The sequence below is a fragment of the Pleurodeles waltl genome, chromosome 6, assembly GCF_031143425.1.
Source record: "Pleurodeles waltl isolate 20211129_DDA chromosome 6, aPleWal1.hap1.20221129, whole genome shotgun sequence".
NCBI lineage: Eukaryota > Metazoa > Chordata > Amphibia > Caudata > Salamandridae > Pleurodeles > Pleurodeles waltl.
This window is the reverse complement of record NC_090445.1, coordinates 247351136-247374746: the sequence shown is the minus strand read 5'-3', so window position 1 is coordinate 247374746 and position 23611 is coordinate 247351136. Positions and strand designations below refer to the sequence as shown.

The 23611-nt window shown below is 45.3% G+C and overlaps 1 protein-coding gene across 3 annotated transcripts in view; it reads right to left on the bottom strand.

The window, feature by feature from the left end:
* The window catches only part of CCDC47 (coiled-coil domain containing 47), a 273202-nt gene that overhangs the window by 164375 nt on the left and 85216 nt on the right, over nucleotides 1–23611 (bottom strand). For all 3 annotated transcript variants that reach the window (XM_069238027.1, XM_069238028.1, XM_069238029.1), the window contains exon 6: nucleotides 15408–15473. In XM_069238027.1, coding sequence (XP_069094128.1) covers nucleotides 15408–15473 — 66 coding nt within the window. The remainder of the gene's footprint in view (nucleotides 1–15407; nucleotides 15474–23611) is intronic.

The following is a 23611-nucleotide window of genomic DNA, read 5'->3' as shown; positions in this document are numbered from 1 at the left end:
CTTCACCTTCTACCGCTTCGACATCAGGAAGGTGTTTCAAAGTCTCTCGGCCTTCAAATCCCAGTGAGTGTAATAACAGAAACTTTTTCCTCTCAGGTCTATACCGTGAAGCTCCAATAGCCCCTAAATAGGTTTCAAACGCATCAAACCATTGAGGCCAAGACACCAGTGGTTCACCAGGTGTTTCTAGAAATGGAGGAGGGGCAGAAACAGACTGCATAGTGTTCACAAAAATTTGTCCAAAAGAACAAAGAGGAAAAAACAACAAGGTCAGATTCCAACGTTATCCTGGAATAGAGAAAGCCAAACGTGCTATAAACAAGAATTGGCAAGTTGTTGAACCAATAGACCCATAAAAAGAAAAAAAGAAAAAATATATATATAATTTTTTATTAGTGTATGACACACTCACATAAAAAAATAAAAAAAATAAAAACGGTAAGTCAATGTACTAAAATGTATTCCAAATGCAGCCGTCAAGATGCAGGCACAGAAATGTGTGATTTACAGTAATATACTTATCTCCTTGTCCAGGTTGCTATGGCACGCGTTGGTTGCTAGCGTGTCGGCAGCAAAGAGCGAGGGCAGACAGCGGGTGCGCGCGCACACCTTGCTCGCGCTTGTGAAGTGACGCGAGGCAGCTCCAGCGCGGATCGCGCGGAGGGTGTGAGCCGCACGCACCGCACAAAGGAATTTCTCTCTGGAGGGCACCCAAGCATGAATGCGGCGTCGGAACAAGTCTCATCTTCAGGGGAGATGAAGCGTTCGTTATAGGTGCAGCATCTGCCTCCAGAAAGTGCACCAAGGCTATGCGCAGGTTCTGAGGTGGCTCCTTAAAGACCGCTCATCACCAAAATTATGTTGTGCTCTCAACGAATCTGCCACACGAGGTAGGAACACGTTTTATGCTCATTTCAGGTAAATTACAGACCCTCCTCCATTGCGTGCTGCCGGTACATCTCCAACCGCCGTACTGCCAGCGCACATCCCGCATTCCACCATACCGCATTCTACCCACGAGGCCCTCATTCCGCCAATCCCCCCACGAGCACTAAATTCCATGTTCCATACACAACACTGTTTTAATGCTGTTAACTGGAAATTGACAATCAGAACATGAATCTACATAGTAACTGACTAGTTTTATTTTTTGTTGGTTTTACATTCAAAATTTTAACAAAATCAAACAATAATTCGTTTTTGAATGGTGTTACATTCAAAATTTTAACAAAATCAAACAATAATTAGTAAGAGCAAACAATCACAAATAACACAAGTAAAAGAAGCATAATACATGTTGTAAGGAAATGCCTCCTTGGCATGGTTACCCCCTGATTTTTTGCCTTTGCTGATGCTAAGATTTGATTTGAAAGTGTGCTGAGGCCTGCTAACCAGGCCCCAGCACCAGTGTTCTTTCCCTAACCTGTACTTTTGTTTCCACAATTGGCACACCCTGGCATCCAGGTAAGTCCCTTGTAACTGGTACCCCTGGTACCAAGGGCCCTGATGCCAGGGAAGGTCTCTAAGGGCTGCAGCATGTCTTATGCCACCCTAGGGACCCTTGTGTGTGCTGGTGAGGACAAAATGAGTAAGTCGACATGGCACTCCCCTCAGGGTGCCATGCCAACCTCACACTGCCTATGCAGTATAGATAAGTCACCCCTCTAGCAGGCCTTACAGCCCTAAGGCAGGGTGCACTATACCATGGGTGAGGGCACCAGTGCATGAGCACTGTGCCCCTACAGTGTCTAAGCAAAACCTTAGACATTGTAAGTGCAGGGTAGCCATAAGAGTATATGGTCTGGGAGTCTGTCAAACACTAACTCCACAGCACCATAATGGCTACACTGAAAACTGGGAAGTTTGGTATCAAACTTCTCAGCACAATAAATGCACACTGATTCCAGTGTACATTTTATTGTAACATACACCCCAGAGGGCACCTTAGAGGTGCCCTCTGAAACCTTAACCAACTACCCGTGTAGGCTGACTGGTTTTAGCAGCCTGCCACACTTGAGACATGTTGCTGGCCACATGGGGAGAGTGCCTTTGTCACTCTGTGGCTAGTAACAAAGCCTGTACTGGGTGGAGGTGCTTCACACATCCCCCTGCAGGAACTGTAACACCTGGCAGTGAGCCTCAAAGGCTCACCCCCTTTGTTACAGCACCACAGGGCACTCCAGCTAGTGGAGTTGCCTGCCCCCTCCGGCCACGACCCCACTTTTGGCGGCAAGGCCGGAGGAGATAATGAGAAAAACAAGGAGGAGTCACTGGGCAGTCAGGACAGCCCCTAAGGTGTCCTGAGCTGAGGTGACTAACTTTTAGAAATCCTCCATCTTGCAGATGGAGGATTCCCCCAATAAGGATAGGAATGTGACCCCCTCCCCTTAGGAGGAGGCACAAAGAGGATGTAGCCACCCTCAGGGCTAGTAGCCATTGGCTACTGCCCTCCCAGACCTAAACACACCCCTAAATTCTGTATTTAGGGGCTCCCCAGAACCTAGGAACTCAGATTCCTGCAACCTAAGAAGAAGAGGACTGCTAAGCTGAAAAACCCTGCAGAGAAGACAGAGACACCAACTGCTTTGGCCCCAGCTCTACCGGCCTGTCTCCCCACTTCTAAAGACACTGCTCCAGCGACGCTCTCCCCAGGGACCAGCGACCTCTGAATCCTCAGAGGACTGCCCTGCTCTAGAAGGACCAAGAACTCCCGAGGACAGCGGCTCTGTTCACCCAAGACTGCAACTTTGTTACAAAGGAGCAACTTTAAAACAACTTGCGTTTCCCGCCGGAAGCGTGAGACTTGCCACTCTGCACCCGACGCCCCCGGCTCGACTTGTGGAGAACAATCACTTCAGGGAGGACTCCCCGGCGACTGCGAGACCGTGAGTAGCCAGAGTTGCACCCCCTGAGCCCCCACAGCGACGCCTGCAGAGGGAATCCCGAGGCTCCCCCTGACCGCGACCGCCTGCTCCTCATATCCCGACGCCTTGTAAAGACTCTGCACCCGCAGCCCCCAGGATCTGAAGGATCCGAACTCCAGTGCAGGAGTGACCCCCAGGAGGCCCCCTCCCTTGCCCAGGTGGTGGCTACCCCGAGGAGCCCACCCCTTGCCTGCATCGCTGAAGAGACCCCTTGGTCTCCCATTGAAACCTATTGAAAACCCAACGCGTGTTTGCACAATGCACCCAGCCGCCCCCGTGCTGCTGAGGGTGTACTTTCTGTGTGGACTTGTGTTCCCTGCGGTGCCCTACAAAACCCCCCTGGTCTGCCCTCCGAAGACGCGGGTACTTACCTGCTGGCAGACTGGAACCGGGGCACCCCCTTCTCCATTGAAGCCTATGCGTTTTGGGCACCACTTTGACCTCTGCACCTGACCGGCCCCGAGCTGCTGGTGTGGTAACTTTGGGGTTGCTCTGAACCCCCAATGGTGGGCTACCTTGGACCCAAACTTGAACCCCGTAGGTGGTTTACTTACCTGCAAAAACTATCAAACTCTTACTCCCCTAGGAACTGTTGAAAATTGCACTGTCTAGTTTTAAAATAGCTATATGTGATTTATGTGAAAACTGTATATGCTATTTTGCAAATTCAAAGTTCCTAAAGTACCTACCTGCAATACCTTTCATTTGAAGTATTGCATGTAAATCTTGAACCTGTGGTTCTTAAAATAAACTAAGAAAATATATTTTTCTATACAAAAACCTATTGGCCTGGAATTGTCTCTGAGTGTGTGTTCCTCATTTATTGCCTGTGTGTGTACAACAAATGCTTAACACTACTCCTTTGATAAGCCTACTGCTCGACCACACTACCACAAAATAGAGCATTAGTATTATCTCTTTTTGCCACTATCTTACCTCTAAGGGGAACCCTTGGACTCTGTGCATACTATTCCTTTGGGGGTTCAGAGCAACCCCAAAGTTACCACACCAGCAGCTCAGGGCGGGTCAGGTGCAGAGTTCAAAGTGGTGCCCAAAACGCATAGGCTTCAATGGAGAGAAGGGGGTGCCCCGGTTCCAGTCTGCCAGCAGGTAAGTACCCGCGTCTTCGGAGGGCAGACCAGGGGGGTTTTGTAGGGCACCGGGGGGGACACAAGCCCACACAGAAATTTCACCCTCAGCGGCGCGGGGGCGGCCGGGTGCAGTGTTAGAACAAGCGTCGGGTTCGCAATGGAAGTCAATGAGAGATCAAGGGATCTCTTCAGCGCGGCAGGCAGGCAAGGGGGGGCTTCCTCGGGGAAACCTCCACTTGGGCAAGGGAGAGGGACTCCTGGGGGTCACTTCTGCAGTGAAAGTCCGGTCCTTCAGGTCCTGGGGGCTGCGGGTGCAGGGTCTTTTCCAGGCGTCGGGACTAAGGTTTCAGAGAGTCGCGGTCAGGGGAAGCCTCTGGATTCCCTCTGCAGGCGGCGCTGTGGGGGCTCAGGGGGGACAGGTTTTGGTACTCACAGTCGTAGAGTAGTCCGGGGGTCCTCCCTGAGGTGTTGGTTCTCCACCAGCCGAGTCGGGGTCGCCGGGTGCAGTGTTGCAAGTCTCACGCTTCTTGCGGGGAGATTGCAGGGTTCTTTAAAGCTGCTTCTTTGGATAAAGTTGCAGTCTTTTTGGAGCAGGTCCGCTGTCCTCGGGAGTTTCTTGTCGTCGTCGAAGCAGGGCAGTCCTCGGAGGATTCAGAGGTCGCTGGTCCCTTTGGAAGGCGTCGCTGGAGCAGAGTTCTTTGGAAGGCAGGAGACAGGCCGGTGAGTTTCTGGAGCCAAGGCAGTAGTTGTCTTCTGGTCTTCCTCTGCAGGGGTTTTCAGCTAGGCAGTCCTTCTTCTTGTTGTTGCAGGAATTTAATTTTCTAGGGTTCAGGGTAGCCCTTAAATACTAAATTTAAGGGTGTGTTTAGGTCTGGGGGGTTAGTAGCCAATGGCTACTAGCCCTGAGGGTGGGTACACCCTCTTTGTGCCTCCTCCCAAGGGGAGGGGGTCACAATCCTAACCCTATTGGGGGAATCCTCCATCTGCAAGATGGAGGATTTCTAAAAGTTAGAGTCACCTCAGCTCAGGACACCTTAGGGGCGGTCCTGACTGGCCAGTGACTCCTCCTTGTTATTCTCATTATTTTCTCCGGCCTTGCCGCCAAAAGTGGGGGCCGGAGGGGGCGGGCAACTCCACTAGCTGGAGTGTCCTGCGGTGCTGTGACAAAGGGGTGAGCCTTTGAGGCTCACCGCCAGGTGTTACAGCACCTGCCTGGGGGAGGTGTTAGCATCTCCACCCAGTGCAGGCTTTGTTACTGGCCTCAGAGTGACAAAGGCACTCTCCCCATGGGGCCAGCAACATGTCTCTAGTGTGGCAGGCTGCTGGAACTAGTCAGCCTACACAGACAGTCGGTTAAGTTTCAGGGGGCACCTCTAAGGTGCCCTCTGGGGTGTATTTTGCAATAAAATGTACACTGGCATCAGTGTGCATTTATTGTGCTGAGAAGTTTGATACCAAACTTCTCAGTTTTCAGTGTAGCCATTATGGAGCTGTGGAGTTCGTGCAAAACCGACTCCCAGACCATATACTCTTATGGCTACCCTGCACTTACAATGTCTAAGGTTTTGTTTAGACACTGTAGGGGTACCATGCTCATGCACTGGTACCCTCACCTATGGTATAGTGCACCCTGCCTTAGGGCTGTAAGGCCTGCTAGAGGGGTGGCTGACCTATACTTGCATAGGCAGTGAGAGGCTGGCATGGCACCCTGAGGGGAGTGTCATGTCGACTTACTCGTTTTGTTCTCACTAGCACATACAAGCTGGCAAGCAGTGTGTCTGTGCTGAGTGAGAGGTCTCCAGGGTGGCATAAAACATGCTGCAGCCCTTAGAGACCTTCCTTGGCATCAGGGCCCTTGGTACTAGAAGTACCAGTTACAAGGGACTTATCTGGATGCCAGGGTCTGCCAATTGTGGATACAAAAGTACAGGTTAGGGAAAGAACACTGGTGCTGGGGCCTGGTTAGCAGGCCTCAGCACACTTTCAATTGTAAACATAGCATCAGCAAAGGCAAAAAGTCAGGGGGCAACCATGCCAAGGAGGCATTTCCTTACAGTAGCTCATTGGCTACTATCCTTCACTCCAATTAACACCCCTGAATTCGGTATTTAGGTGGTCTCCTGATACCAGAACTTAGATTAATCTGACTACAAGAAGAAGAAAGACAAAGAACAGCTGACCCACACAAGAACTGTGGACCAGCTGTGGACTTTGGCACCACACCCTGCATACCTGCTCCTCTCCCAACAATTGCAAAGACCTGACTCCCCTGCAGCTGTGCATCCTCCCAAAGCCTCAGAGGCTTGCCAGCACTTCACCAACCAGCCAGCATCTCCCTTGGAGTGGAGCAGCCACTTCCATGCACCAGCAGGCACCAACCGCGGCTGCCAGATTCCTCACTTTGCAGACAATCAGGACCACTGAGGGAGCAATTTGCCAGGAAGAGGATCCCCACTGTCCAGAAACGCAGCCCCATTGACCCATCCAGTCTTCGAGATACTGCCCTGATCCTCCCTGCACCAATACCCGGGTACCACTAGCAGTTGCAAGCACCAAGGCTTATCTGTGTTCAGTCTGAACAACACCGCCGCCAAAGCTTACCTGCACAACTTCGGACTTCGAGAGATGCCAGCTCGACGCCAGAATAACTTGCTGTGTTTGTTTCCCCTCTTCTGCAGGTACCTCGAGAAGCGTGAGAGCCTCAACCTCGCCAACCCTCCAGACAACACCTAGGCATCCGCGCCCCCTGGTCCGAGCCCATTGAAACCGCCGGGCTCTCTGTGGTCCTGAAACCTTCAAGAGCTGAGCCCCCCTTTGGGTTCTGCTGGACTGGTCCTCCAGTCCCCACTTGCAGCCTTTCTCCTACAGGTACTTTTCCTGTTGACTTCAACAGGTAGCGAGCAAGGCTACCAACCCTGGAAGCCCCTCTGCACCAGGGCATACTAGGACAGATAAACCCAACTGTTGATGCTTCCTTGGACCTTGGCCCCTACTTACCTTAAGCCCAGAACAACAATCATGTAAGTCGTTTGTAAGTGAACCTATACAGTATATGCATGTTTTCCCCATAGGATAAGAATACTGCATTTGAGGCTCATGCCTAAAATCTGACAGCAGTATTTTCTGTATTTTTATATATTGCTGTAGGAAGCTGGCTTTGTATATGCTACATAAAAATTAGATATATAATGTGCACAGAGTCCAGTGGTCCCCCAAGAGGCTTGACAGAGGCAATAATAGATAATACTAATGCTCTATTTGTGGTAGTGTTGTCGAGCAGTTAGGCTTATCGGAGGGTAGTGTTAAGCATTTGTTGTACACACGCAAGCAATAGAAGAAGCACACACTCAATTACTTAAATCCAGACCAATAGGATTTTATATAGAAAAATATATTTTTGTTTATTTATTACTAGAACCACAAGACTCAGTTCAGCAGTAAATACTGTTGCAGGTAAGTACTTAGCATAGACATCAATGTAACTTTGTTTCACTATAGTCAAGTAAACACTTTTTAAGAAAACCGAGAGTATCTATTTTTTTAAAAAGTTTTTTTTTCAGAACAGTTCCTGGGGGAAGAAAATAAAGTACAGTTTTCGAGGTAAGTACACAACTTATAATTCCAGTCTCCGGGTTATAGGTAGTCCACCGTTAAGGGTTCAAGTCAACCCCAAACACCCACCACCAGCAACACGGGATGGAGAGGTCAAAACCTTTGCAGAGGTCAAAGTTGAGCAATTTTAACATGGCATCCTATGAGACAGGGGGTACTCGGAATTCAGTCTGCCAGCAGGTAAGGACCTGTGGCTCGGAGGGCATACCAGGGGGATTAGAGGAGCACTGGAGGGGCACTAATCCCACACGCCAAAAGCGAGGGCTTCGTCCCTGGGCATCTCCACTAGCTGGAGTGCCCTGGGGAATTTTTACATGAAGCCTGAGCCTTTTAGATTCACTGCTCGGTGTTACAGTTCCTGCAGGGGGAGGTGTGAAGCACCTCCACCCAGTGCAGGCTTTGTTTCTGGCCTCAGAGAGCACAAAAGCTCTCACCCCAGGGGGTCAGAAACTCGTCACTCAATGGCAGGCTGGCACAGACCAGTCAGTCCTGCACTGAAGGACTGAGTAAAATACAGGGGGCATCTCCAAGATACCCTTTTTTGTGTGCATTTTTTAATAAATCCAACACTGGCATCAGTGTGGGTTTATTATTCTGAGAAGTTTGATACCAAACTTCCCAGTATTTAGTGTAGCCATTATGGAACTGAGGAGTTCATTTTGACAAACTCCCAGACCAGACCATATACTTAATATGGCCACTCTGTACTTACAATGTCTAAAAATGGACTTAGACACTGTAGGGGCATATTGCTCATGCAGCGATGCCCTCACCTGTGGTATAGTGCACCCTGCCTTAGGGCTTTAAGGCCTGCTAGAGGGGTGACTTACCTATGCCACAGGCAGAGTTTATCGTGCATGGCATCCTGAGTGGGATGCCATGTTGAATTTTCCTTTTTCTCCTCACCAACACACACAAACTGCAATGGCAGTGTGCATGTGTCAGGTGAGGGGTCCCTTGGGGTGGCACAGCATAGGCTGCAGCTCTTAGGCACCTTCCATGGTCACAGGGCCGTTGGTACCACTCATACCTTTTACAAGGGACTTAACTGTGTGCCTGGGGTGTGCCAATTGTAGAAACAATGGTACATTTTAGTGAAAGAACACTGGTGCTGGGGCCTGGTTAGCAGGGTCCCAGCACACTCTCAGTCAAGTCAGCATCAATATCAGGCAAAAAAGTGGGGGCAGGGTAACTGCAACAAGGGCCATTTTCCTACAATTGCTAACTCGAAAAGTACTTATCTGATCTTGAAGATCTTGGTGTCTAGATTAATATAAAAGTCTGTTATTTTTCTAAATTGGTCCTGAGTTCCTTCTTGAGTGGGTATCTCATGTATTCTCTGTGTGTTCAACAAATGCTTAACACAACCGTCTGATAAGCCTGAAATGTTCCCCAACACTACCACAGAGAGAGCATTTGGGATTATTATAGTCGCATTTCTTTACACTCTATGTTTTTACCCCAACAAAGGTATGTATATATGATATTTAGGGTATAGCACTTTGTAGCTTTCTAGCAGCTCTCATCAGTGTTTTTTTTTTTCGGGACTGTTGGGCGTACTCACCTCTATTTATATGTTTAGTAGCATTCTGGGATCTTATGTAATTCAGGTACCTTTACGTTTCCACCCCTGAAGCTCTTGCGTGAAGACGTGTTATGCTATTGGCTTATAGCATTGAATGGGGAAGCATGTCCGCAGCTCATCAGTTACGGCGGTAATGGTGAATGTGGTTGGCATTCTTTGTTCAAGGCAGTCCTGTTCTACAGTCCTGGTAAGCAGGGCACACCTCTTCTTGTTTGAACTGAAAAGCATGTTGTTTTAACTAAGAAGTATGTCATCATCACTTAGCATTGGGTTTTGGAACAGAGTTTATTTGGAGAACATGCTGTGCATCTCTGCATCAGCACTATGCGGGGTACTTGCCATTTGTTTCACGCGAGCATCATTTGATAGAATCATGCACATTAAGCTGAATTCTGGGTGTAATTCAGAATCACACTGGGTCGTTTCCATAATTTTACATAGAGTGATGCATTTGTCTTTTGTTTAACATTTTCACTCCCAGAGAAAAGTACACACATTTTCTTTGACTGTAGGTGATATTACGCACTGGGTGGTTTCTTCAAGTTTGTGCACATTTCTGGACTTTTCTTGCTTTTTAAGAATTAAGATACTGTGTGAGGCTCATGTGAACACATTTTTATACTATAATAATTGCTTAAGTAGAGAGACTGTCTTCGGTGCTGGCAGATTGTTATGTTTTCATTTATCAGAGACCCCTGAAGAAGGGTAATTTGACCCGAAATACATTGAGTAATAGGAACTGATAAAATTGGTTATATTGCTATATGTTGCATGTGTTTGATGGACATACAAGCATCAATAATGGATTTGACTGCAAACAAAAAACAAAGGATTATTGCTGTGAATAAACAGGAAAGAGACTTGAGTATTACTGTTCGTAGAGAATTATTGTTTTTCAAATTTTTGAAGCAGAACTGGTAGGTTTGGATGTTAAGTGCGACCAGGTCAGGCAAGTGGGGATCCACTACCAGCACATGGTTTTAATACTTAAGTGTGCAATTTTGGAGACATTGCACATTCCTGATCAGCACAGGTGTAAGATAGGAAAAAATTAATAAATCACAAATACAAAATTACAAAGTGGAGTGCGAGTTTGGAACGTAGCTCCGTTAATAATGATTATTACATGCAAAAAAATAAGTAAAAATTCACCTTGTTACTTTTAATTTGAAGTGGCAAAACCTATTGACTTTGGTAGCTCATGCACTGCATCGCTTGCATGGTGAGTTGATGCATGCCTTTGGTGCGCACAGCCTTGGTTACAGTGGACAGAGATCCTTCATTGCTGCACACAGATGAAAAAAATTAGATGGAATATTGCTTGGGACATTAACTTCGGCAGGGAGCCAGAGAAGCAGACCAGTAAAGCTTTAAAAACAGTTACCTCCTTTGAAGAAGCAGTCTTCCAGCAGTTCCAGTAACTTTATCCTCGTTCAATCGATTCCCATGGAAGTGGTCCTGATGCTGCAGATACAGGATGCTTGAAGATGCTCAAGGATGCTGTGAATGTGACTCGGTCATCAGGTGTCTTCCTGCAGGGTTCCTCAGTCCACAAAGGTGATGAAGGGGTCCAGGTCACGGGGGTTTAAAGTCCCTTGTGGTCCTCTTTAGTCTTGCTGAAGTCCAGTCGTCCACTGTCACGGTCACGGTCACGGTCAAATCCTTCTCCGGGATGTAGCTTATCTTCTCAGTGACCAAGCTGCACTCTGACGACTCCCCTGGTCCAGCAGTTGGAGGTTCAACTTCTGAGCGTCCGGTCCTGGTCCCCCACTCACCCTTAGCAGGCTTTTTCAGCCTTCACAGGAGGCAAGTCCGCTGGCCGTTGGAGTCTCCTACCTTTGGCTGGACTCTGGAGCAGACTTTTCCTTGAACAGGACACAAAAGGCACAGTATCTCTTCATAACTAGCCACCAGGTGCAGTCCACATCGGTGCAGTCTCTCTTTGCTGGGAACTTGGTGCAGCAGAGCATTCCTTCTTTGGTCCTTCTTCCAGTCCAGTCGAGATCTAAGTTCTGGGTACCTGAGGTGCCCTATTTATGTACAGAAAATGCCCTTGGGGTAGGATGTGGTTGGTAGCCAATGGGCTACCAGGTTCCCTCTCTCCTGATGACCACTTTCTGAGGAAATGTGGCATCTGGCTATCCCAGGACGCACCATTCTTCCCACTCCAAAGATGGCAAAACCCATGTCCATAGATCCCCAGTATATCCCAGAGATGTGACTACCAATGTGGCTACACGTCCCTGGAAAACGGGTTTGACAGCGTTTCCCCTCTCCTTACCTTTTGCCAGCTAGTCTGCCTAAACAATGGGGCTGCCCTTCTCCCAAGTATGTTCCATTTGCTCTTCAAAGGCCAAATCAGCTTTGAAGCTTGCATTTTAGGCCAGCACCCGTGTGGCTTCCAGCAGGAAAGAGCTAACACCTCTCTCTGGTGCAGGTCCCTATTGCTGCCTTTCCTGGGAGTTGTTAGCACTTCTACCCAGGAGGTTAGAATGCAGTCTCAGGTTCAAGGTCCATGTGCCACCTTTAAGGGCATAGGAGACGGAAGGCAACAAAGTGGCAACTTTGCAAAAATCACACACTAACTTGTTATATTATTTCAACTTGAGAACCAAGTCAGGCTTAATGTAACGAGTTGTTTGATAACTTTGAGCATCAAGTGTGGTCTCACCGTTCAGGAGTTATCACTGCTGAGGGGGTCAGCGTGTAACCCTGCAGTCAGTCACTGGCACGGAGGTCTGGTAAGCAGGACTTGATGCACTCTCAGACTCTGAAAACCAGCAGCCTCAGTCAAAAAACCTGGGGGTGACCATACAAAAAAAGGCATTTCCTTACACTTTGCTACAAGACATTATATGCATTGGGATTTCATCTTCATACAGTTTAACCACAGCAATGGATCTAAAGACAGGTTTTTCCAGGACACAAATAAATGGGGAAGAGAAACAAGGAGACAGGAAAAAAGTAACCAAGGAGAATCGCACTAAACTCTAGTACTCTGGAGAACAAGTGTTTGCATCTAAGGGGTCTGTGTCCACTCAAGCGCAAGTTTGAGCTGGCCTGTGACATACTCTTCACACCGGATAGATCCAGCCTTCTACTCTGTACCAAACTACCAAATATTTCCATATCACTGTTGGAGGTTAGCCTGAACTAACTAAACTGTAGTGGCTATGTTGGATATCTTTGTTTAGCTGCAGTGACACAGACAGGTTGTTCTAGCTACAGAGACACGTTTAAATAGGGAAATCATCTCAGCATCTGAACCAAGACATTTCAAGTTTAACAACCAGCTCAGGTCACTATTATAGAGATGATTCATCAAGAAAATGGCCAGCTTTGACCTGCGACTTCCAGCCTGGAAAGAAAAAAAACACATCACGACAAGCACAAAGGTAAAGATAAACTCTCACTAACCATTTGTGTGCCGTTTCCAAATGTGTGTGTGCTTTTATTTTTTTATTTTAATTACTTGCATTTTTGATCAGCATGTTACAAACAATAGAAACTGGACCAACCAGTGATAGGAGGGGCAGAACAAAGAGCATTCCATTCCTCTAGTTTAAAAAAAAAGTATTGTAGTAGTTCACTTATTCACCTAGTCTCCCTTCCTCACTCTCAAATGTAATATCCTGTTCCATTCTATAGGTGTTTGTTGTGCTTTTTGAGCCCTCATATTCCATTCTCTGTCCCTATCAAAGGCAACATAAGGTACTAGAGTGGCAGCTTCTGCTGAAAACAATGTTCTTGAGAGTGTGTAATCAGATAGACAGAATACAGGTATCGAGCAGTATGGGAGGTGAGGATAAAGGAAGGGTCAGAGTAGGAGGTGGCAAACCAACAGCAAAGAAGGGAAAGGGATATTCTACTATGTCATCAGAACTGCCACCATATCAGTCTGACTGAAGTGGGGGCTGTTTCTGAGCTGCAAAGGCCCAAGCATCTCAATAAGCCTCACGCACTTCAATTTTCACCAAATTACTAAGTTACCTGTGGTATCCACCTCTCATCTTGCTTGCAAGCAACTCACTGTTACAGCTGCTGTAATGAATTGCAGCGCCTGGTGTTTCTTGAGTTGACCTCTGGGCCTAGATCACTTCCTTATTCAAGGAGCTCAAACACCTTCTCTCTTCTGGGTTCTATACTGGTCCAAGGTCCCATAAAATATATTTTGATCTCTAGCAGTTTCCTTTTCCATTAATTATTTCCTCAAATTTGCTTGACTCTCAAAGTCAGCAAATTTGTATGGCCCTTCAACCCCCTTCAAGGGAAACACCTACATGTGCCTTCCACAATTTGTTTGATGGGGATTCCAATGGTGTCTGATATCAAAACGGTCACAAATCCTCTCCAAGACATAAGAGACACCAAGTACTCCTATGTCTGTTGATATAAAGAAGAAGTTTTTTTAACAGCTCTGTCCTCTTTCACGTTCCTCTGCTGTTCTAGGGTTGTCATCGCCCACTCTTGCACTTTGATTAAATCTGTCTGCAACTGTTGGAGTTCTGCGGGGAAAGTCTGCACCAATTCTACCAGTTGTCACAATCTTCTGAAGTTTGTCAAACTTGTTACTGAACATCAGGTTTTTCTGAGGAATCGTGCAGAGCATATCCATCAGATCATATTTTGATGGAGAACAGTTCCTCAGGAATGCAAAGAATGGGCTTTCCTGTGCCGCTCCCTTATGTTCCTGTTTAGTTGCAGATCTCAGAGGCAAAAACATCTGTCCTTGCCACCTATTTCTGAGTATTTATGCAGGAGGTGGGTATTCAGACTGGTTGCAATGAAGCTTGTTTGGCTATGTGCACCCTTTCTACTTTCTAGAAAGCATCTAATTTCACTTCTATTCCTTTCTGACTTTTTAAGAGAGGTCATCAGAACAAATAGACTTGCCTCAGGGTTATTCGCCCAACAGTGCAATCCCAGCTTCTTAACCTGTCCACAATTTCTTCTCCCTCAAAGCTGTTCCCAGCTCTCCTCAACATGCTTACGATATGTTTCAAACTCCTGCCCAATTTCCGCTACTCAAGCTATTGGTCTACTTTTTCTGTTTGTCAAATGGCCATTTCATTGCTCTCCAATCTTTACGCGACCCACATAGCTCCTCAGAAAATCCAACTTCTTAGGATATGCTGCCTGCTCACCATCTTTATCAAAGCCTAGGCACATGGTTTTCAATTACAGATGTTTACTTCCAAAAACAGAATTGAATGTCATCTATTACAATGCAATATTATAGTACTACAATTCATTAAGTGCATTGCTTTAACAGGTTTCCAACTAGAGAAATAAAATAGAGAAGCATAAAATTAGGAGACTTCAGGAAGTGCACAATGACGGTGCATTACAAGTTATAATATAATAATGGGACTCACTAACGTAAACAGTTTTTTAATTTGAGTAATTACAGTCATTAAACAAAAATAAGTATTCATTGTGATCATGATTCTTGCTATATTATGTAGCTCATGCTATTACATAGCTAATCACATGCTTTTTAATCTAATTAAAAAGAACCAAGTACTACAATTCTAATAGATTCACACCTGAAACTATGTGGTTGCATAATCAAAAGGATAGCACACAATGGTTTTATTAAATCTTACTATCCTAAATAAGCATACTTCTGTACGGAATTATCAGGTATTATCATTAAAGATTACATGCCAGTTATTACAAAGATTGTTTTCACCATGTGACTGTGTTGTACTGACTGAAAGCACAATTATAAAAACAAACAAAAAACAAAAAAAACAAATGCAAAATCTTTCTCTTCCACTTCATTAGTGCTAGGACATATAAGGGTTCCTAATTGGTTTTACAACTTTACAGGGAATCCTAACCCGAGTCTGACAGTTTACAACTGCTGGATCGGGCTAGAGGAGTGTGGGTGCTCCCTTAATGACTTCAAAGAGTTGGTAGAAGTATCCAAAAGTAGGTCTGAGGACTATAAAGTATACATTTACTGTGAACCTGCGTAGATTACCTCTTGAAAAAAACATACAATGTGTAGGCTTATTTTCAGGATCTGCAGCAATCTTCCCCCAAATGTGACTAAAACATCACATATGTATATTATGCTCTGTAGAGTTTAATATGAAAACAAGAACCCAAAAGTGAGAAGAAAGAACCTACTATGAATAATGCATACAACTGGAATTTCAAAGCAAGGTAATGTGATAATAATGAACATACCACTTGGTCGCCAACAGGCCTCATCATGCGGGCAAGGACATTCAGAAGGTCTTGTCTTTTGAGGAACTGAAAGCGAAAGTACAGAGTATGTCACAGCAACTACTAACAACATAATACCTTTAACAACTTTGATAAAATCCAATGGTTTCAAAGTTCTGGATTTGAAAGTTGTGGCTTCTACCTCGCCCCCAAAGAAAGCTAGTGTTGAAATGAAGAGAAAACAATTGCAAATGGCTAAATGCACATTTTGTAAGTGGCAGATGTAACTAATTAGTGTCAAATTCCCTTAAGCTGAGGTGGGGAAGCTGAAGAACAGCACATCAAAGCACAAAGAACAACATCCGGATTCAGGCATTCACTGACTGACCCAGTAACAACTTGATAAGTGATGTGACGTGTTATTAAGAATGGTGATTTTCAGAAAACTATGTTGGAGCAGTAGCGATGATAAACAGAAGTTCTTGGAAACAGTCTGCACACCTTTCCATGGCTATCAAATGGAGACCAATTTGAGATTGATGAAGTTAGTTAGATCAAGGGAAGGAGGGATTAGGAGGGTGGCAGAGAGCAAAAGGAAAATAATTGGATTGTACATGCAGTATGTCTGCAATAAGCTCACATCAACTCAACCTCAAATAGCCCTAATTATAATGATGAGAAATAGAATCTTACACCAAATTGCAAACAAAAGGTTACTTACTTTGACAGAACAGCTCTTCCCAGCATTTGTTTCTTTCTCAAATTGACATTTTAAATATATAACTATGCTCCCTACTGCCTGGGAATGCCTATTAGGGGACATTTTGCAGTATTAAAAGCATTATTTAACAAATCACAGTATGTACCTTAAAGTCTTTGTGGGTTCCAAAGACAGTCAGTAAGCTAGCAGGACTTCAACCTGCTCGAGGCCTACAACCTGCTTCAGATTTGTGAAGCACAAATGGATGTGCAGCATCACAGGTCAGAATATTAATGAAATATGTGAACATATTAAATTGCTAACACTTGAAAACTGTTTTTCTCCAGCACTGAACCTTCCACAGATTCACTGCATTTGAGTTAGCACTAAACTGTTGTCACCTGGTACAAGAGGAGGCAATAGTGATTGGTGCTTTGGTAGGAATAGACCAATACAAGGGGAGACGTTCAAGGAAGTGAAGCCCTGTAGGTCCGTCTCATCTCAGTAGGATGGCCAGAATCAACATGACATTGGAGCCTATGTGGACACAACTGAACTGAAGACATCTGCTTTAAACTCTGGGTGCGCAATAGGGTTGAGGTCTGGAAGTAATTATTTGAGAACTGAGAGTGGTAAGCCTGCTGTACTATGACGACTGGTACGATTCCATACCACTGTGAGAGCCCCTATTAGCCCAACGGACATATAAGAGGGACACAAGGCACTCTCCCAGTTACCCCTAGGTGTTAAAATAGTGTTACATTGGCCAAAGGGAGATCCCGGAATTATATTTGGATCCATCCTTCATAATTCAGGTAAAAAATATCCCAAGCCTAAATTCCATGTTCGCTACTTACTTCTACAAAACAGTAAGCTAGAAGTGCTATGTGCCCTTTCCACCTGAAAACTGTGTCTTAAAATTTACAAAACGTGGGTTTCTGGGTAAGTTTGGGGAGGCGTTCTATAGATGTACCAGGACCATTTCTAGCACTTTAGCGACAATGGGCGGACTTAAGACAGTGTGTCCAAAAACGTTTGTCCATTGAATGGAGCTATAAAAGAGCCACTTTATAACCAAGACCCAAAGACTCTCACTGTTAGTCAATAACTTACAAACCTGCCCTTATTAGCCATAGTGGTCCATTGCATGGAAATGTAGCACCTTACTTCTGCACTACAAAAAGTTTTAGGATTATAACCTGGTCCGAGAATGTGCTAGGATCATCTTATTTTGTGTTTATCCTTATTTTAACTGTTCTGCATTTTCTGTATGTAAATAAAAATAATTCATTTTTAGGTCTCAGCCTACCAGACCTCGCTTTGTAACTCACACTTTCTGGCTTTCCATTTGCTGCCATTATTTGCTTTAGGCTCACCAGGTTCAGTCCATCCCTCCTGTTGCCTAAACTGTGCTTTCTGTATCCTTCCACAAACTTGATTTCTGTTAACAGTCTTTTAAACCTTGATCTTATCATGTCACATTTGCTGTGTCCTCAAAGACAGAGGTCAAATACAGGTGCTGTCTCCCAAGGACGGTTGCTTACTTTTCACAAGGTTTGCAGAGGCAGAAATAGATGGGTCTAGTGCTCTTTTTGTGATAGTGAGGGTGAGTAGTTAGGCTTATCAAAGAACCGTGTTAAGCATTTGGTGTACTCACAGAGGCAATAAATGAGACACACACTCAAAAAATAAATCAGAGACCAATTTAGAAAAATAACAGTTGCTTTTATATATGCTTTGAAACAAAGCATTCTTTATAAGGTAAGCAGTTTTTAGATTAAGAATACTTTGCTGTTTTAAAAACTCGACAGTGTAATTTTCAGAGTCTTCAATGGTATCCTACAGGAGGAAAACAAGAATGCAGTTTCATAGGTAAGTACATGACTCATGATCCCAGTCTTCAGGGTTTTAGACTAACACCGGGAAAGGTTCAGGTTGGTACCAAGGGTACAGCCACTGCGGCATGTGGGCAGCTGGGTGCAGAGGTTAAAGCCTGAGTTGGTGCCCAATGTTAAATCAATGGAGGCTTGGGTGGATGATGACGAGCTGCTCCCAGTTAAGTACAAGCGGTGTCAGAAGTTGGTCTTCGAGGGCGGAGGCGAGCACCGAGGGGGCCACAAGGCAGCACCAAACTTGCACCCTCAGCGGCACAGGGATGGACGGGTGCAGCGTGCCAACACACCTTTCATTTGCGTTAGCCATCTGAGATCTGTGATCAGTTTGAACTAGGAAGTGAGAGCCCAACAAGTATTGCCTCAGCTTCTTCAGTGATCAAACCACAGTGAAGGCTTCCCTCTCAATGGCACATCAACACTGCTCTCTGGGGAGTAATCTCCAGCTAATGAAAGCAACAGGTTGGTCATGGCAATCATCAGTGATTTGGGAAAGGACTGCTCCTATCCCATTTTCAGAGGCAATGAACTGCTTACAGTAATCTGGAGCTGAACACACTGCTCCTTTCAGGCCTGTTGACAGCTGACTATCCAGTTTACCTTTTTGGGCATCTTTTTGGATGCGAGTTCTGTGAGGCGTGCCACAATGGTGCCATAGCCCTACTCAAATCATCTAATACCCAGTCAAGCCAAGGAATACCCTGACTTGGGTCTGCGTTGTTGGAGCCTCCCAGTCTGGAACAGTCTGGACCTGGGGTTGGAGTAGTTGAACTTGGCCTCCACCAACAAGGTGTTCCAAGCATACAACCTGACCCTGCCCTATCTGGCACTTGCTTGCCTTGATAGTAAGGCCTGCACTTTTCAGAGCCTCAAGGATCTTTCTGAGGTGGATCAGGTGCTTCAGTATTGGATCTTTCATAGATTCACATGCTTGTATCTCCCCCGTAGTCGAAGCGGGAGTCCCACGGCATCACAATAAGAGCAGTGGAATAAACACTAATATGGTACAATGCAATGGATAGCCACTGCAATAGCCTATCCATATCTTTTTGTAGAAAAAGTACCAAAGCTAGGTCACAACCAGACAACAGCACCCTGTAGAACCTTCTCAAGAGAGGCTGAGTTCCTCAGATTTACTACTGTACGTTGTGTGAGAGGGAGTATGCCTGAGCTCTGCTCAGTATTTATTCACATTTCAGATGTAGTTATCCATTTCTCATCATGTCAGACTCTTCAAGAAAGGACTGATAAGGTCACATGGGTCTTGTGGTAAGAAGAGACTTCACCAGGAGGATCACCATAAAAACTGCATTTATTGCTTATACCTACAGCATAAGGTCAAGACAGTACAATTTGTAGGACCTTTTCAACCAAAACCCTAAACGAAAGAGAGGGTAGGTTGTTAATTTGGTTATAGAGACTCAAAACTAAATCTGATATCATCTCTAAAGATGAGGACACTGTTAGCTCTTACACTTCTTCTGAAAAGCACAAAAAGAGGGAGAGATCACAAGATTCTCCTGGCGGTCATTAAAAGACTGCTAAGAAAATACGCCATGATCCCTCACAAATCACCTCACAAAAAGGATAACCTTCTTCCAGCTCTTCATGGTCAATGTTATCAAACTCTCCATCAAAGAAGAAACTTGCACTAGTGACATTAGCAAAAACCTCCACTCTGTGTACACCTTAGACACCAGCTAAAGCCTCGTCGGCGAAACCTTCATCGACGAAGCATCCACCCTCGACTCCACTGTCAATGGTGCATCCACCGTTGACGGTACCTCTTATCATCGACGATGTCTCCATCAACGACAGCTTCATCATCAATGACTACATTGTCGACATTCACTACACCTATGACCATCGTGTCGATGATGACAAAGCCATCGCAACGACAACACAGACAACCTCATCATCACACCAAAGTATTCCATCGTCGACAGCACGCTTCTTCGAAGATGCCTCCATCATTTAGAATTAAAAGACCTTCAAGCTTGCAAGCTACCCCTATTTTTCAATCATTCAGACAATTTTACCAAGATCCTTTGCAGTTATCACCGTTACCTCCTGCCAATTTTCAGGAAGAATCCAATGATGAAGGTTTATTTGGCCCAGAACACAGCTGACTATCAAATACCAAGATGATGATGATGCCAAATAAGACCAATATTACATCCAGAAATTTCACCCATAGCGTGTGGCTGCCAAGTCCCAGCAATATATAGAACCCATTTAGGAATCCATGGTTCATCTTCCTATGCGGTTATTAGACTAACGTACACGTTTTACAACACCTGTGGCAACCACCTCCTCCTCCAACAAAGCCACCTCCGATACCTCCTTCAACATCAAGGGTTGTTACACCCTCACACATTGCTGTTCCACTAATGCAAGATCCGCCTTTAACTGATGATGATGATGCGGAGGAGGGTGAAATTCAATACACCAGACCCTCTAGCAATGAATGGGATGAATACATAATTTCCACACTTTTTCCTCCACCTGCCCAACCAGCAGACTCGCCACCAGAGGACATAGGTGGTTTTCATGATCTGATGGAAAGGGCTGCGACTAGGTTTTACCTTCCTATGACGGTCAAGCAGTCTGACTGCTTTGTTTACGATTTTAAAAACCAGTCAAGCAGAACTCTGAAAACGGTGGCAATAATCGACTATGTATGGGAAGAAGGCGTAAAGGTCATGAAGGAACCAGCTAAATTCATCAAAGTCCTACATAAAATAGAAAAAATACAAGGCAACAGATGATGCACTGGCAAGGTTGGTGGGACATCCAAAGCCAGACTCCGTGATCACCAGGCTGAACTAAGGAGATCAAAGAATCCCTCCAAGCCTATCACTTCCCCTCCTGACAAGGAGGGTAGACGTCTCGATAACATAGGCAAGAGATTCATGACCAGTCAATGCCTTAGCAATACTAAATGTGGTCATATATCGCACTCTCTCTAGACTTTCTGCCAGACAATAAAAAACAGGAGGCACGTCAAATCTCATTAGAAGGAGAAAGAGCAGCTTCCAAAATCATTGACTCATCAATGGACATTGCTTCCTTTGCCTTTTGTCAGCTGGCTGGTGCATCCGTCCTTAGACGTCAAGGTTGGCTTAAGGCGACCACATTTCCTCTAGAGGTACAAATTAAGATTCTGGACATGCCTTTCGATGGCGATATGCTTTTTGGCAAGCATATAGATGACACCTTACAGGCAATTAAAGTGGATACCAATACGGCTAGGTCCTTAGGAACGCTTCAATATAGGAAAAACACTTTTTGTGGAGCACAAGGCCAAGGAACCTACACTTTTCGTGGAAGCTATCAATGGTACCAAGCTCAAAATGATCAATCATTTTTTTCCACCTACCAGCAGCACCAATATCGTGCACCACCACAGATGCATTTTTCAGACAGCAGCACAGATGTAAGCAACCATAACTATCTAGAGACACGTCGAGAAATAAGTGACAATTCAGTGAAGCCTGATACAGTTTCCCCTATCCTACCACCCAAGGTAGCACACATATCTTGTTACTACAACCAATGGAAACAAATTACTACAGACAAGTGGATCCTGGATATAATAAAATATGGCTACACTTTGGAATTTGTCCAACTTCCACCTCCTCATCTGCCACAAACATCACCTGTGGCCCAAATCCACTTACTCAAGAAGGAAGCAGCCATCATGGTCCAAAAGGGTCCTCTTTCTCAGTGATGAAAAAGTTTTTTTATTCTCACTTCTCTCTAATAAAGAAAAAGTTGGGAGATTGGCACCCCATTCTAGACCTCAGGAAGTCAAGCAAATATATACAGGAAAAAGTTGTTCCACAGGGTAACTCTCCAGGAGATATTACAACTTCTCGACCATGTAGACTTTATGGATACTCTTCATTTGCAAGACGCCTACTTTCACCTCCCTATCCACCCAAAGGATCAAAAATGTATCTGCTTTAATGTGGCATTAGCTCACTTTCAGTTCAAAGTCCTACCCTTTGGTCTCCGTTCAGCTTTCCGATTGTTTACCAAATGCCTTGCCCAGTAGCAGCACATTTGAGGCTCAAAAGACTATAACTTTTTACGTATCTCGACGATTGGCTTGTAAAAGCACAGTCTCTTCAGAAGGCCTCAGAAGCCACGTCGATTTGCCTCCAACTGTTTCACTCTCTAGGACTCTCAGCCAATTTCCAAAAATCAGTACTCTCACCATCTCAGAAGATAAATGTTCTCGGGGCAACTCTGGACAGCATACAGAACAAGTCATTTCTCTGCATGATGTCCACAGCCATTCTCACGTTGCTTCACGCATGTCTCAGAATGAGACCCTTCCAACCTCTAAGTAACCAGATCATTCAACAATCTGATTCGAATTACTCGGATCATGAAAAAGGCACTTCTATGGCAGCAATCCGCCAGCAACCTTTCAGCAGGGCTAACATTTCTCTCTCCACTTCCAGATTTCATTATTATCGCAGGTGCCTCCCTGGAAGGTTGGGGAGCCCATCTGCAAGATCTCCAAATAAGGGGCAGATGGAGTGCTTCTCTTTCCACAATGCACATCAATTTCCAAGCGTTGAGAGCCATTTTTCTGACATTGCAGTCATTCCTTATGAGGATACAAACATCATCTGTCCTCATTCAAACAGACACCACCTGTATGCATTATCTACAAGCAGAGGGGGAACGAGGTCCCACATTCTCTTTCTAGAGGCTCAGAAAATATGGAAATGGGCACTACTACACCGTATCTCCATCAAAGCGGAGCGTCTGCCAGGAATAAAGAACAATCTAGCAGACAACCTGCCCGAATGGGAACTGTAGGAAGTTGGCTCTGTATGTGCTATTTCAAAGTAAGGAATAGCATGCACAGAGTCCAAGGGTTCCCCTTAGAGGTAAAATAGTGGTAAAAATAGATAATACTAATGCTCTATTTTGTGGTAGTGTGGTCGAGCAGTAGGCTTATCCAAGGAGTAGTGTTAAGCATTTGTTGTACATACACATAGACAATAAATGAGGTACACACACTCAGAGACAAATCCAGCCAATAGGTTTTGTTATAGAAAAATATCTTTTCTTAGTTTATTTTAAGAACCACAGGTTCAAATTCTACATGTAATATCTCATTCGAAAGGTATTGCAGGTAAGTACTTTAGGAACTTCAAATCATCAAAATTGCATGTATACTTTTCAAGTTATTCACAAATAGCTGTTTTAAAAGTGGACACTTAGTGCAATTTTCACAGTTCCTAGGGGAGGTAAGTATTTGTTAGGTTAACCAGGTAAGTAAGACACTTACAGGGCTTAGTTCTTGGTCCAAGGTAGCCCACCGTTGGGGGTTCAGAGCAACCCCAAAGTCACCACACCAGCAGCTCAGGGCCGGTCAGGTGCAGAGTTCAAAGTGGTGCCCAAAACACATAGGCTAGAATGGAGAGAAGGGGGTGCCCCGGTTCCGGTCTGCTTGCAGGTAAGTACCCGCGTCTTCGGAGGGCAGACCAGGGGGGTTTTGTAGGGCACCGGGGGGGACACAAGTCCACACAGAAATTTCACCCTCAGCAGCGCGGGGGCGGCCGGGTGCAGTGTAGGAACAGGCGTCGGGTTCGCAATGTTAGTCTATGAGAGAT